The sequence below is a fragment of the Desmodus rotundus genome, chromosome 1, assembly GCF_022682495.2.
Source record: "Desmodus rotundus isolate HL8 chromosome 1, HLdesRot8A.1, whole genome shotgun sequence".
Classification (NCBI taxonomy): Eukaryota; Metazoa; Chordata; class Mammalia; order Chiroptera; family Phyllostomidae; genus Desmodus; species Desmodus rotundus.
In genome coordinates this window covers 162,744,097-162,758,161 of record NC_071387.1, presented here as the reverse complement: position 1 = coordinate 162,758,161, position 14,065 = coordinate 162,744,097, and the positions used below count along the sequence as shown (strand labels likewise).

General features: G+C 38.1%; 1 protein-coding gene across 1 annotated transcript in view; it reads left to right on the top strand.

Annotated features, from left to right (window-relative positions):
* Window positions 1-14,065, top strand: part of JMY (junction mediating and regulatory protein, p53 cofactor) — a 91,575-nt gene that overhangs the window by 61,659 nt on the left and 15,851 nt on the right. Inside the window, 3 exon segments of the mRNA XM_053912264.2 lie at window positions 6,434-6,599; window positions 6,762-6,949; window positions 8,328-8,414. Coding sequence (XP_053768239.1) covers window positions 6,434-6,599; window positions 6,762-6,949; window positions 8,328-8,414 — 441 coding nt within the window.

The following is a 14,065-nucleotide window of genomic DNA, read 5'->3' as shown; positions in this document are numbered from 1 at the left end:
GATTCCCAGATCATCTATCTGTACCTGAGCCTCCGGCCAGATTGTCTGCTGGTATTCAAACTTTCCCATCAAAAATTCTTGAAAATTCCAATGTCTTTTTGTCCTGATACTTTTGAAAGGGTGAGTGTAAGTAGTTGTGATTACCTTATTCCATTCTTTCAATAGTATACTCCACATCAATCCAGATTTAAAAAACAATAGCACAATCTAACTATCCAAATACATCTTTACTTTCAGATCTTTATTATTTACAGATCATAAAAGATATATTTTAAACCACTGGATAAGATTAAATTACATATAATCACACAGGGTTAAGATTGTGAAATAAGGGATTCTCTTTATAGCTATTGATTGAAATAAGAGATACTGAAATTAAGGTTCCATCACAAAACAAATCATAGAAAATAGTTAGTCTCAATTAACTTGTGGACTGTTATCTTCTGTTAACGATGTTCTCAGGTTAATAGAGAATTAACCAGAAAACCCTCTGGATTCCAGTGCTTCTGGTTGACAGTTCTAAACATGTATCACTGTGCTGACTTGTCTTGGCACAGGATTTTGACCATTCCCATTCATTTTTTAAAAACTGTGATTCTGAAGTCATCTCTGTGAACATACATAAACTTCTGGAATATTGAGCTGAATACACATACACACCCCCCCAATCCTGAGGCTAGTTCCTTCTATTTCATTATTTTGTCTTTCTCCTAAAAGCATGTAGCTAAATTATGATTGATTAAGGTTATAGCCTTCTGGGTCAGTTTATTTAAATCATCAAGTATTTATTGAGCATTTACAGTATGCTATAGTGGGCATGAGCTTATGCTGTAGAGACAGAGCTCATTCAGCAGGACTTCCTTCAGGATGGAAATGTTCTATATCTGCACTTTCCAGTAAGGTTAGCTACTAGCCACATGTGTATTGAGACTTATGTGACAGAGGAACAGAATTGTGAATTATGTGTCATAGAAACAGAGTTTTTCATTTTATTTCATTTAAATAGGCATATGTGGCTTGTGGCTGCTATATTGGACAGAGTTAAAGATTTCCCCTTAAGTGAATTACTTAACCTCTCTGTAAAATATAAATAATACATACCTTCTAGGAGAGTTATAAGTTAATGTGTATAAATCATTTAGCAAAGTGCCTGACATAAAGTAAGAACTCAAAAATAAATATTAGATATTATCATTCCGATCTGTGTATCAGGTATCATGGAAGGGAACAAAGGTGGGGAAAATGTAATTCCCATGCTTACAATGTTTATTTGCAATTTCATATGGGCCTTTACAAAAAGAACATAGGTTGTAAAACTGGGGTGCTTGTTGAGGCAGAGAGGCTGGCTTTGTGTTTTTAATTTATTTATCAGTAAGCAGATGGAGTGTGTTTCGTATCTGCACATTAGAAATTTCAAAGCCTCTAAGTACAAAAAGCTAGGTTCCACTCTAAAAACTATAATATTACTTAATTATGAAATTCTATTTTAGCTATCTAAGCTACATTTTGATAGTGGTTACAAACAAAATAAATATAAGAGTTTTAAGTGTTTCAGGCCTTGTCCGTAGTGCTTTGTGTGTATTATCTCATTTAATTTCCAAACATAACCCTTTATGCTGTAAGCCCATAAAGCCATTATCTGAAACCCCTAAAGCCACATATATTTCAGAATTCTTGTTTTTCAGATTTTTGAAAGCCAATTTAGGGCATATAACTACCAGACAAGTGTTAGTATTCCAGTGATGAAACATACAGATATTTACATTACATAGAATAAATAGGGACTCTCATCAGTTCAAATCATCTTCTCAAATGGATTGTGAGATTAGGTTTTGACATCAAAGAAATTGTGGGTATTTTCCATTTTTAAAGATTTCTGAAATGCGGAATTTTAGATGATTCTGTCAGCTTGTATACATTGTCAGTATTTGTGTAGCTGTTATTGGTGGAACCCCAGGTTTGTCTGGTTCTAAATCTCATGTTCTTCCCATCATTTCCATATAAAAAGCCTAGTCTTTTTTGTGTGTATGTGGGATAACAGGCAATTTTTATTTTATTTACACTGCCCTTCAGTTTCTAAATTATCTACGTATTTTTCTATGTATATGTATATAATTTTAAAGGCATGAAGACCTTTTTTTAAAATTTATTGTTGTTCAGTTACTATTGTCCCCCCATTTTCCCCTTTGCTCATCCCTGCCTTCCCCACTCTCACAGTCAGTACCCCCCTTGCCCGTGCCCATGAGTCCTCTGTTCGTGTTCCTTTGCTTGCCCCCTCCCTTTCTTTCCCCCATTATCCCTCTCCCCCTTCCCCTGTGGTCACTGTCAGTTTGTTCTTTATTTCCTAGTCTGGTTCTAGTTTGCTCATTTGTTTGTTTTGTTGGTTAGCTTCCACTTATAGGTGAGATCATATGGTATTTGTCTTTCACCGCCTGGCTTATTTCACTTAGCATAATGCTCTCCAGTTCCATGCATGCTGTCACAAAGGGTAGGAGCTCCTTCTTTCTTTCTGCAAAAAGGCTAGTCTTGATCGTTTGCCAAGCTTGCCTTTAATGTTATTTCTCTTATGCTGTGCATGGTTTTATTAACCACTCTGAACCCTTGCATCATTTCTTGTTTACTGCCATGTTCTCTGTAACTCACATACTGGTGGGGACTCAGTGGGTATATGTTGGCTACTGTGTTGGCTCAGCCCACAGATATTCTAAAAGTTCTGTTTTTCACAGACCCTTGTATGTCAAGGGGTTTTCTAGCACAGTGGGGTGAAAGACAAGACGGGCATAATTAGTTTATATAAATTGCTTTATGTTTATTTTTATGGTATAATATAGTCAGTAAAATAGGTGTACATGAAAACTATATCTTTATTGTGCATGGGGGGAATGAACGATCATCTGTGGGGTCAGTAGTGTATGATGTACTTATGTGGACATAGGATGTCAACTAGTGTTTCATGTACTTTAATTTCTTGCTAGATTTACTGCAAAAACATTTTTCTTTGTTTCCTTTTTCATATTTACTGGAATGGTGCTCCCCACTTTTGTCTAGTGGAAAGACCACCCTTGTAAGAATTGGGAGAATTGGTACTAGTTTCAACATTGGTGGTACTACCTGGATTACATTAGAAAGTCACAGTTTGCTTTGGGGTCTTGATATCCTGGGATCAAAAGTTTTGAAGGGTGAAAATTGAACTGAGTAAAATTTCAAGGTAGCAGAGTTTTCATTGGCAGTGATTTATTTATTTATTTATTTATTTATTTATTTATTTATTTATTTATTTATTTTGCGCTTAACCTACTCCTTAGGCTTCCTTCTTGTCTGGGAAAGCACTGCCCCATGTATAACAAAGATGTCTCATCTATGGCACCTGCCCCCCCTGCCTAGCTCCATTGTCCAGAATTAGTGCTTCTTCCACTCTGGCTTCCCTTTCCCTTAGTTCTGTGGCTGTCAGCTGAGTTAGGTACCAGGGAAAAAGCAGTCCAGAGATTTCAGATGTTATAAGGAAGAGATTTGGAGCAATGTAGCCTTTGTGTACCTATCTCTTCATGCCTTTTACTGAAGATATCACCTCCGTGCTGAAGTTTAGATAAACCTCAGAGCACTGTTTTGCCCTCCCAGATTTCCCTGACTTGTCTTTAATGCCCTTCTCCTTAGCTTATCCCGTGAAAGTCCTTTCCACAACTCCTTAACTTTTCCTGAGGCCCACCACTGCCCTATTGTTTGTTCTCTCAGAGGTTGGTATTTAACAGATTCCTTATCGGCACTTCTGTCTCTGAGAAGGTTTTGTCCTCCTTTAAACCCTGCCATGGCAGATATACCTCTGAACTCTCTTGTTCTGAATGGAACTCACTCAACCAGAAAATTGGGGGTGAGGTCACTTTTGTTAGAGAATACCCCCTTCCTTTTCTTAGTTTACTGTTTGATATTCGCTGTAGTGTGGTATCACTATGCATCTCCAGTGTTTTTAAGGTACATTGACCCTGGGCAGGAATCAAAGTATTGTTCTTGCAGTTGAGGCATTTGACAATGGAAAGGGATGCCAGCAGGGGACTTTGAACTTCCCTGCCTAGTCAAAGGATTGGATAAGAGAGTGGTAGGGGAAGCCTTAGCATAGTGTCAGAACATGGCAGATGATGGTCACTTCTAGCTGACAAGAACTGGGGGTAGTAAAGATGTAACTACCAAGCCTGGGCTGGACCTGAATGAGTATCACTGGAGAACTGATCATAGATGAAGGCTTTTAGACTGATTCACAGCAAGGCTTTACTGATTATAATTCCCACTTAGAGAATAAAGCCTTCTAACATTACATACTTTACCTATTTGCATGCTGTGCTCACAGAGTGTGTGGGTGCAGATAACAGAGGAAGATGCATCCTGGGGCTTTGGTCTCCAGACATGTACGAGAGCCCCAAGATAGTATATAAAGAGATGTTTGTCATTAAAAGTGAGACTGGCTGGTGTGGCTTAGTTGGTTGGGTGTCATCCCACAAACCAGAGGGGCATGGGTTCGATTTTCAGTCAGGGCACATGCCTCAGTTGCGGGTTCAGTCTCCCGTCGGTTGGGGCGCATCCAAATGGCAACTGATCTGTGTTTTCATATCATCAGTGTTTCTTTCCCTCTCTTTCTCCCTCCCTTCCCCTCTCTCTAAAATCAGTAAGCATGTCCTTGGGTGAGGGTAAAAACAAAAAATGAAGTGAGACTAGGAGTCTGAGGAAAGAAATCACTCCTAAATTCCTCTTTTATGACTTAGGACAAAAGCATCAGGATTTCATTTTGTAAAAATTCTCTTCCATGCACCACTATAATTAAACCCATTTGGGATTTGTTCCCAATCTATTGTTTGTCGCTTATACCATACTTCCTAATGTTGCAGGATCACTCACTTATAAATTATATAACTTACTAAATTTTTATTTATAAAATCTTTATAACTTTTATTAAAATAAATAGCACTGTATTTAATTCATCTGGTTATTTTAAAATACCGTCGCACATTTAGACCACAGCCTAACTGTTGCTTTGCAGTTCAAACTTTTTATTAAAGGAATTGGAAATTACATACTAAGACAAAAACATTAAAATGATTGTGTAGCACTGTATGGATATCTAGAATGTAAAGGAAAGCTGAAATCTTATTTAAAAATACTCTTTTTATGTGCTAACACGTTTCACCAACCTCACCAGCCAGAAGGGATTATTCTGTAGCAATAAGGATTCACTGTCTTTGATGCCATGGCTCACCCAGGACTACTAGTCAAGTACGTTGCTGGTATTCTGGAAGCCCCAGGTGATGTCTCACTTGAGCTCATAGATTTCTCTCATTTTCCTCTCTGTTCTTCCCTCGCTTCCTTTGGTAGTCACTCCCTGGCATGTCACCTCCCACCAGTCTTCTAGTTCCCAGAAAACTGATACCTGTGCCACGACTCTCCTGGACTTCTAAGCATGAACCTTTAAACTCTGGGGTGGTGGTGCCATGTTCTTATAAGAACTGTTCTTGGAAGAATGCTTACTCTCTTGGAAGAATGCTTACTCTCTCACACCAGAAAACTGTGCCTATACTTCCCATCTTACAGACTCATGAAAAGCTGCTGCTTGCACCTTTCTCCAAAGAGCCACATAGGAATATATGGGAATAGTGGTGTTAGGAATCATTATCTGCTTTATACTTTCCCCTACAGTGGTTTTCTTCTGATGCCCGGCAAAATAGCTTTTCCTTCTCACTTCAAGACTAAAAACCAACCAACCAACCGAACAAGTCTCATGCAAGACCACCCACCACTTCATGAGACATGCACAGAAATTTCTGAATCCCACCTTAGGTTCATTGTAGGACTCTGAGCTCATCTACTTGATACTAATAGTGATCATTATGTAGCTTGTAAGGATTTCCACAGAAGGCATTTGTCATGCTGCTCCAACTCAACATCTACTCACCTTGTTCTCCAGTCAACAGATCCTAGCAGCTAGTCAGGCTGTGACCTTGAAGCAAAACAAAGCCCTGGATGTGTGAGGTTGACCAAACTTTTACCTTTCTGGTATAACTAACCAAGTATGGCCTAACCTTACTCATATACCTTACATGAAAAGGATAAGTGCATAACTAGCAACCACTTTTGAGAGTGAAAGGGACACCATTAATATTTATGTCGGGACAATTAAATATTATTATCCTAAATATGGATGAGCTATAATAAGATTTTAAAATCTTATTTTTACTATGTTTGCCTAATTGTTTTTAAAACCATATATTTTAATTATTACTGTTTTACATCAGTTTTAAAATCTTCATTCTTGCGTGTAAGTTTCTTAAAATAGTTGCTTTGTGGATATATCCTGTCTGATTAGTTTTCATTTCTAATTATAACTTAAAATGTGATTTTTTTCTTCTCCCCACCAACAAGAAATGTTCTTATGTTATTTTTAATGCAGATGCAGAGTTTGCAGGGTGGTACAGAAGCCATAGCCCGATTGGATCAGTTAGAAGCTGATTATTATGATCTGCAACTTCAATTGTATGAAGTACAGTTTGAAATCTTGAAGTGTGAAGAGTTACTATTGACAGCACAACTGGAAAGCATCAAAAGACTTATATCAGGTATTGTGTACATTTAACCACATAAGTCCACAAAAGATTGAATGCTTTTAAGAGATAATGGCTTTTCCTGAGGTGACAGCGCCAGTATGTGGATTAAAACCCTGTTCTGTCTTCTGCAGTCTATGCACTTAACCCTCACCCTTTGTTGCTATTCTATAACAGAAAAGAGAGATGAAGTGGTGTACTATGACACTTATGAAAGCATGGAGGCCATGCTGGAGAAGGAACAGATGGCCGCGTCGGTGCACTTACAGAGAGAAGAGCTGCAGAAACTTCAGCAGAAAGCACGCCAGCTGGAAGCAAGACGTGGACGGGTTTCAGCCAAGAAAGCCTACCTCAGAAATAAAAAGGTATAATAGGTTACGTATTTATTGAATATATAGTCTTAATTTTAAATATTGCGTTTGTTACCTAATCCTTGATTCATAGCTAATAATCCTAACCTACTTTGTCACTGATATTTGCATATCTTTTTAAATGAAGTAAATTATTATGGGGTGCTGCTTCAGATCCTACCAGAGTTATTTGGTAATATCACCTTTTTAAAATCTGGAAAAAAAATTTTAATTTTAAAACTCATCTGACCTCTGTTCTGGGTAAGGGATTATGGACCTATATTCTCATAACCAAGGAAACCAAGACGTAGCAGTTAATTTATGACCCAACCAAAGGTGGTTAGTATGGGGCAAGGTAAGATTCCATCTTAGGTCTGTATGACTTAGAAACCTGAGTCCTTACGTCACCGTATCATGTCACTACTACTGTGTAATACTACCTTTGTTTCCCCTGGAGACTGCCTTGGATCGGTTCATTTCATGATCAGTAAATGTAACCCAGTGTGGGTGAAAAATATAATACAGTTGCTTTCAAAAATAATTTACTGGCTACAAAGGTTATTCCTTAAATGCCTTTCTCTGGTTAGAAGAGTAATTTTTTGGTATAGCTCTGATAATGTTGGAAACTAATATAAACCCTTTTATGTGGAGGACTTTTCCAGAAGGATACAGAGAAAATGAAGACTTGGCAGAGTGCCACTAAAAAGTTGCCAGATAATAGCACATTATTTTTTAAAGAAGCACATATATCCCATTTTATTATTATGTTTTTATTTTCATGTGATTAGAAAAAGCATACCTATATTTTCTTTATAATTCTGACATTCTAGTCTTTAAGGTCTCTTTTAGTTCTCAAGTCTGTGCCCAGAAGTTTTGAGATTTCATGATATGGATTAAACCATTCTGGGCAAAATCATGTTCTTTAAGTCATCAAAGAGAGTGTAAGAATACAAGTTTTAAGCCAAGAGTTGTTTATCCTAGACAGTTTAAAGTGTACAATAAGACTTAGAATCTTCTGGCCACAGACTTGAGAGCTGAAAGAGACCTTTGAGGTTATATAAGGATACTCCCTTCCACTCTACCTTGCCCCATCCCTCTTCCTCCAAAAAAAGAAGAGAAATGAGGAGGGTCAGAGAAGTTTTAATAGTTTGATACAAGAGTCTTTTAAGATCCTGATGATTTGGTTTATGTAGCTTCAGAATTCCTAATGAGAAACCAGAGGTGGTTTACTTGGTATTTTGCTGCGTAGGTATATGTAAAGATTAAAATTTAACTTCATCAAGTAATATCAAATAATCACTGGATTATATTTAACATAAGTTATATATATATAATCACTGGATTATATTTAATATGTTTCACTTATATTAAAACACATTTTATGTATTTATAGGAAATTTGTATTGCAAAACACAATGAAAAATTCCAGCAGCGCCTTCGGAGTGAAGAGGAATATAGAACCCATCACACAGTACAACTAGTAAGTTTGTATTCTTGGAGTCTTAGAATAAAACTTTGATTTTTACATGTATCAAAATGAATAAAATTTATAGAGAATTTTAAAATTTTAATTATACACATTAGTTCACTGTAATATGTGCACATACTTTAGAGCAATTTTTGGCATAAAGCACACACATACAGCTTTTCTACTAACCAAAAACCCATACAAGCGTGGTACATTTGTTACAATCAGTGAACCAACATTGACACATCATTGTCACCCAAAGTCCATAGTTTACATTAGAATTCATTCCTGGTGTACACATTCTCTTGGTTTTGACGAACGTATAATGACATGAATTCACCATTTATAGTATCATACAGAGTATTTTCATTGCCCTAAAAATCCTCTGTGCATCCCTCTCTCTGTCCCCAAACCACTGGTAATCACTGATATTTTTACTCTCTCCGTAGTTTTTTTATTCCAGAATTTTAATTGGAAACATACAGTAGGTAGTTTTTCATATTGGCTTATTACATTAGTAATATACATTTAAGGTTCTTTCATGTGTTCATGGCTTGATAACTCATTTGTTTTTAGCACTTAATAATATTCTATTGTCTGGATGTACCGCAGTTTATGCATTCATCTACTGTTGGTTGCTACCAAGTTTTGGTAATTATGAGTAAAGCTCTTGTCAATACCATACAGATATTTATTTGTATGTACATAAGTTTTAAACTCTTGGGTAAATACCAAGGGGCATAATTGCTGGATCATATGGCAAGAATATTTAATTTGGTAAGAAACTGCCAAATTGTTTTCCATAGCAGCTGTACCATTTTGCATTCCCACAGCAATGAATAAGAGTTCCTGTTGCTCTACATCCTCACCGACATTTGATGTTGTCAGTGTTTTGGATTTTAGCCATTATAATAGACGTGTAGTGATATCTCATGATTGTTTCAGTTTGCAATTTCCTAAGGCATATGACGTTGAACATTTTTTCATGATACTTATTTACCATCTGTATATCTTCTTTCGTTAAATGTCTGTTCAGATCCTTTGTTCATTTTTTAACTGGGATGTTTTCTTAATGTTTAAAGAATTTTTTTGCTCTGGCTGCTGATGCTCAGTGGATTGAGCACCAGCCTGCAAACCAAAGGGTCTCCAGTTCAATTCCCAATCAGGGCACATGGCTGGGTTGCAGGCTGGGTCCCCAGTAGGGGGCGCATGAGAGGCAACCACACATTGATGTTTCTCTCACTCTCTTTCTCCCTCCCTTCCACCTGTATAAAAGTAAATAAAATCTTTAAAAAAAATAAATAAAAGTTTTCATGCTTTATAACAGTTCTTTATCAGATATGTATGTCTTTTGCAAGTATCTTCTCCAAATCTACACCCTGTCCTTTCATTCTCTTGAGTATCTCTCACAGGGCAAACCTTCTTAATTTTAATAAAGTCCATTTTAGCCAAATTTTCTTTCGTGGGTTGTATCTTTGATGTTCTATCTAAAAAGCTATCGTATTTCTTTCCTAATTATATTCAAGGAGCTCTATGGTTTTGCATTTAGGTCTGTGATCCATTTTGAGTTGATATTTGAGTGAGTTTGGAGGGTGTAAGGTCTGTGGATAAACTTTTGTTTGTTTGCATGTGGATTTCTAGTAGCTCTAGCACCATTTGTTGAAAAACCTGTCAACTCTCCATCGAATTGCCTTTGCTCCTTTGTTAAAAATCAGTTAATTACATTTGTATGGGTCTTCTTTTGAGCACTGTATTCTATTCCATTGATGTAAGTCTTTGTCTCTGTATAGAAACGTTTTTAACTTATATTTTATTGATTATGCTATGACAGTTATCCCAATTTTTCCCCTTTGGCCCCATTCCACCCAGCAGTCTCCCCACCATTGTTCATGTCCATGTGTCTTGTGTGTAAGTTCTTTGGCTTCTCCATTTCATATACCGTATACTACATCCCCATGGCTATTCTGTAAGTACCTATTTGTACTTCTTAATCTTCTCACCTCTTCAACCATTCCCCATACCCTCTTCTCATCTGGCAACCATAAAAATGTTCTCTGCATCAATGAATCTGTCTCTGTTCTTCTTGTTTGCTTAGTTTTTAGATTCATTTGTTGATAAGTATGTATTTATTGTCATTTTATTGTTCATGGATTTGATCTTCTTTTTCTTAAGTAACTCCCCTTAACATTTCATATAATCAGGGTTTGATGATGGTGAACTCCTTTAGTTTTTTCTTGCCTAGGAAGATCTTTATGTGTGCTTTGATTCTAAATGATAGCTTTGCTGCATAGAGCAATCTTAGCTGTAGGTCTCTGCTTTTCATGATTTTGAATATTTCTTGGCAATCCCTCTAGCTTGCAAAGTTTCTTTAGAGAAATCAGCTCACAGCCTTACGAGAACTCCCCTGTAGGTAACTAACTGCTTTTATCTTGCTGCTTTTAAGACTCTCTTTATCTTTAACCTTTGGCATTTTAATAATGATGTGTCTTGAAGTGGGCCTTTTTGCATCCATCTTGTTTGGGACTCTGTGCTTTCTGGACTTGCATGTCTGTTTTTCATTATTTTTAGGGAAGTTTTCTTTCATTATTTTTTCAGATAGATTTCTAGTCTGTCTCTTTTTTTGCTCTTTCTCCTCCTTCTGGTACCCCCATGTTGCAAATGTTGATAATTCTTGAAGTTATCCCAGAAACTGCTTATACTGTCTTCATTTTTTTGGATTGTTTTTTCTTCTTGTTGTTCTGATTGGTTGTTTTTTGTTCCCTTATGTTCCAAATCATTGATTTTTGATTCTTAGCTTCATCCACTCTACTGTTGTTTCCCTGTAAATTATTTATTTCAGTTAGCGTTTCCTTCGTTACTGACTGGATCTTTTTTACGCTGTTGATGTCCTCACTAAGTTCCTCGAGCATCCTATAAACAGTGTTTTGAACTTGGCATCTGATAGATTGTTTATCTCCATTTTGTTTAGCTCTTTTTTTGGAGTTTTGATCTGTTCTTTCATTTGGGCCATGTTTCTTTGTCTCCTAGTTTTGATAGCCTCCCTGTGTTTCTATGTATCTGGTAGAGCTGCTTTGACTCCGTGACTTGGTAGTGTGGCCTAATGTAGTAGGTGCCCTGTAAGGTCCAGTTGCACGGCCTCCCCTATCACCCAAGCTGAGTACTAAGCTGTGCCCTTCGTGTGGGTTGATTACACCCTCCTCTTGTAGTTGAGCCTCAGTTGCTATATGAGATCAATGGGAGGGATTTACCCAGATCAGTCAGATGCAAGGATTGGCTGTGACCACTGACTACCAACCTCTGTCCTCCATGGAGGATAAGCTGTGCAAAGGCAGGATTGCAGAGCTCTGACATGGTCTGGTCTGTAGCTGTCCACTGGATGCACTGGCCTTGGGGTTTCCCAGGTAGAGTAGGCCAAGGTCAGCCTCCACCTGTGCTTTACCCAGGGCCACCCTGCCTGAGCCATAAAGCAGTCTGAGTTTACTGTTACTTGTGCTAGGCTTGGAGATACCCAAGCATAGCCAAGCTGTGAAATCTAGGCTGATTGCTGCTGGTGCTGGGCCTGGGGCTCACTGAGGTCAGCCCTTCCTCATTTGAGAGGATTTAGGAAGTTGTGAAGCATGAACCAAGACCAGCCATTCATATGGAAAAGCTGCTTGGGTGGGCCCGTAAGTTGGGTGGTGCAGAGTCTGTGAATTTCCCAGGTGTGTCAAACAGTGTTAGCCACGTTGATGGAGTTAGCCCCCTCCCCACTAATAACCCTCCATGTGATCTGTATTTCTGTGCTGCTGTTCCTGTTCTAGTTGTTTGCTTAGTGTTTTTTGGTTTTTAGGTTCGGTTGTTGATAGTTGTGAGTTTGTTGTCATTTTACTGTTCATATTTTCGATCATCTTCTTTTTCTTAGATAAGTCCCTTTAACATTTCATATAATAAGGGCTCGGTGATGGTGAACTCCTTTAACTTGGCCTTATCTAGGAAACACTTTATCTGCCCTTCATTCTAACTGATAGCTTTGCTGGATAGAGTCATCTTGAATGTAGGTCATTCATGATTTTCATGCCTTTCATGACTTTGAATACTTTCCAGTCTGTTCTTACCTGCAAGGTTTTTTTTTTGAAACATCAGCTGATAGTCTTATGGGAACTCCTTTGTAGGTAACTCTCTCCTTTTCTCTTACTGCTTTTAAGAGTCTCTCATCTTTAATTTTGGGCAGTTTAATTTTGATGTGTCTTCGTGTGTTCATACTTGGGTCCAACTTCTTTGGGACTCTGAGCTTCCTGGAGGTGTGTGTTTATTTCTTTTGCCAGATTAGGGAAGTTCTCCATTATTTTTTCAAATAAATTTTCAGTTTCTTGCTCTTCCTATTCTCCTTCTGGCACCCCTATGATTCGAATGTTGGAGGTTTTAAAGTTGTCCCAGAGGTTCCTAAGCCTCTCCTCACTTTTTTGAATTCTTGTTTCTTCATTCTGTTCTCGTTGAATGTTTATTTCTTCCTTCTTTTCCAAATTGTTGGTCTGAGTCCCGGTTTCCTTCCCTACACTGGTGGTTCCCTGTATGTTTTCCTTTATTTCACTTTTCATAGCCTTCCCTTCTTCCCTTTGTTTGTATCCATCTTCAGTCAATTCTGTGAGCATCCTGGTTACCAGTGTTTTGAACTCTGCATCTGATAGGTTGGCATTCTTCTCATCACTTAGTTATTTTTCTGTAGTTTTGATCTCTTCTTTCATTTCAAATATTTCTTTGTCTTGGCACACCTATTACATTGTAAGGGGAGGAGCCTTAGGTATTTGCCATGGTGTGACAACCCAATTTGCTGCGTTGTGGCACTGTATGTGAGAGAGGGGTCAGCAAGGAAACATTGCTGCTTGTTCCGGTCTCACTCCACTGTCAGTCACTTCCCTCACTGCTCACAAGTGAATTGGGCCCTTCTGGTGCTGATTCCAGGGTGGGTAAGTTTGTGTATGTTCTAGGTCCCTGTTGGTTCCTCCAACGGACTCTCCTGTGAGACTGGCAGTTTCTCCCGCTGTTGTAACCCCCACAGGTTTTTACAGCTAGAGATTTTGAGGCTTTATTTCCCCATGCTGGAATTCTGTCTCTCTCACTTCCCAGCTGTTCTTTCCAGTTTGTCCCTATGTGAATGTGGGACCACCCAGTCCGTCAGCTCCCACCTTGCCCACCTGGTCCTCTAGCCGCCGCCTTGCCACGTGTCCCCTCTGCCCTAGCTACCAATCTCCACCTCTACCCATCTGGATGAATATCTCTTCTTTAACTCCTTGGTTGTAGGATTTCCCTACAGTTAGATTTCCTGGCAGTTCTAGTTGTTTTGTCTAAATTGGTTGTTACCCTTCTTTTGGTTGTACAAGGAAGCAAAGTGTATCTACCTATGCCTTCATCCTGCAACTTTGCTTTAATCACTTATTATTTCCAAGAGTTTTCTTTTTCTTTCCTTTTTTTTTCTTGTGTCAGTTCTTTCAAATTTTCTGTGTAGACAGTGATGTCTCCTGCAAATAAAAGACAGTTTTATATCTTCTCTCCCAGTCTGTATACCTGTTTTTGTTTTTCTTTGCATTAGCTAGACCATCCAATACAGTGTTGAAAAGAAGTGGTCAGGGGAGACATCTTTGTCTTTTCATGTTCTGAACAAGAAAGCTTCCACTTTCTAACCA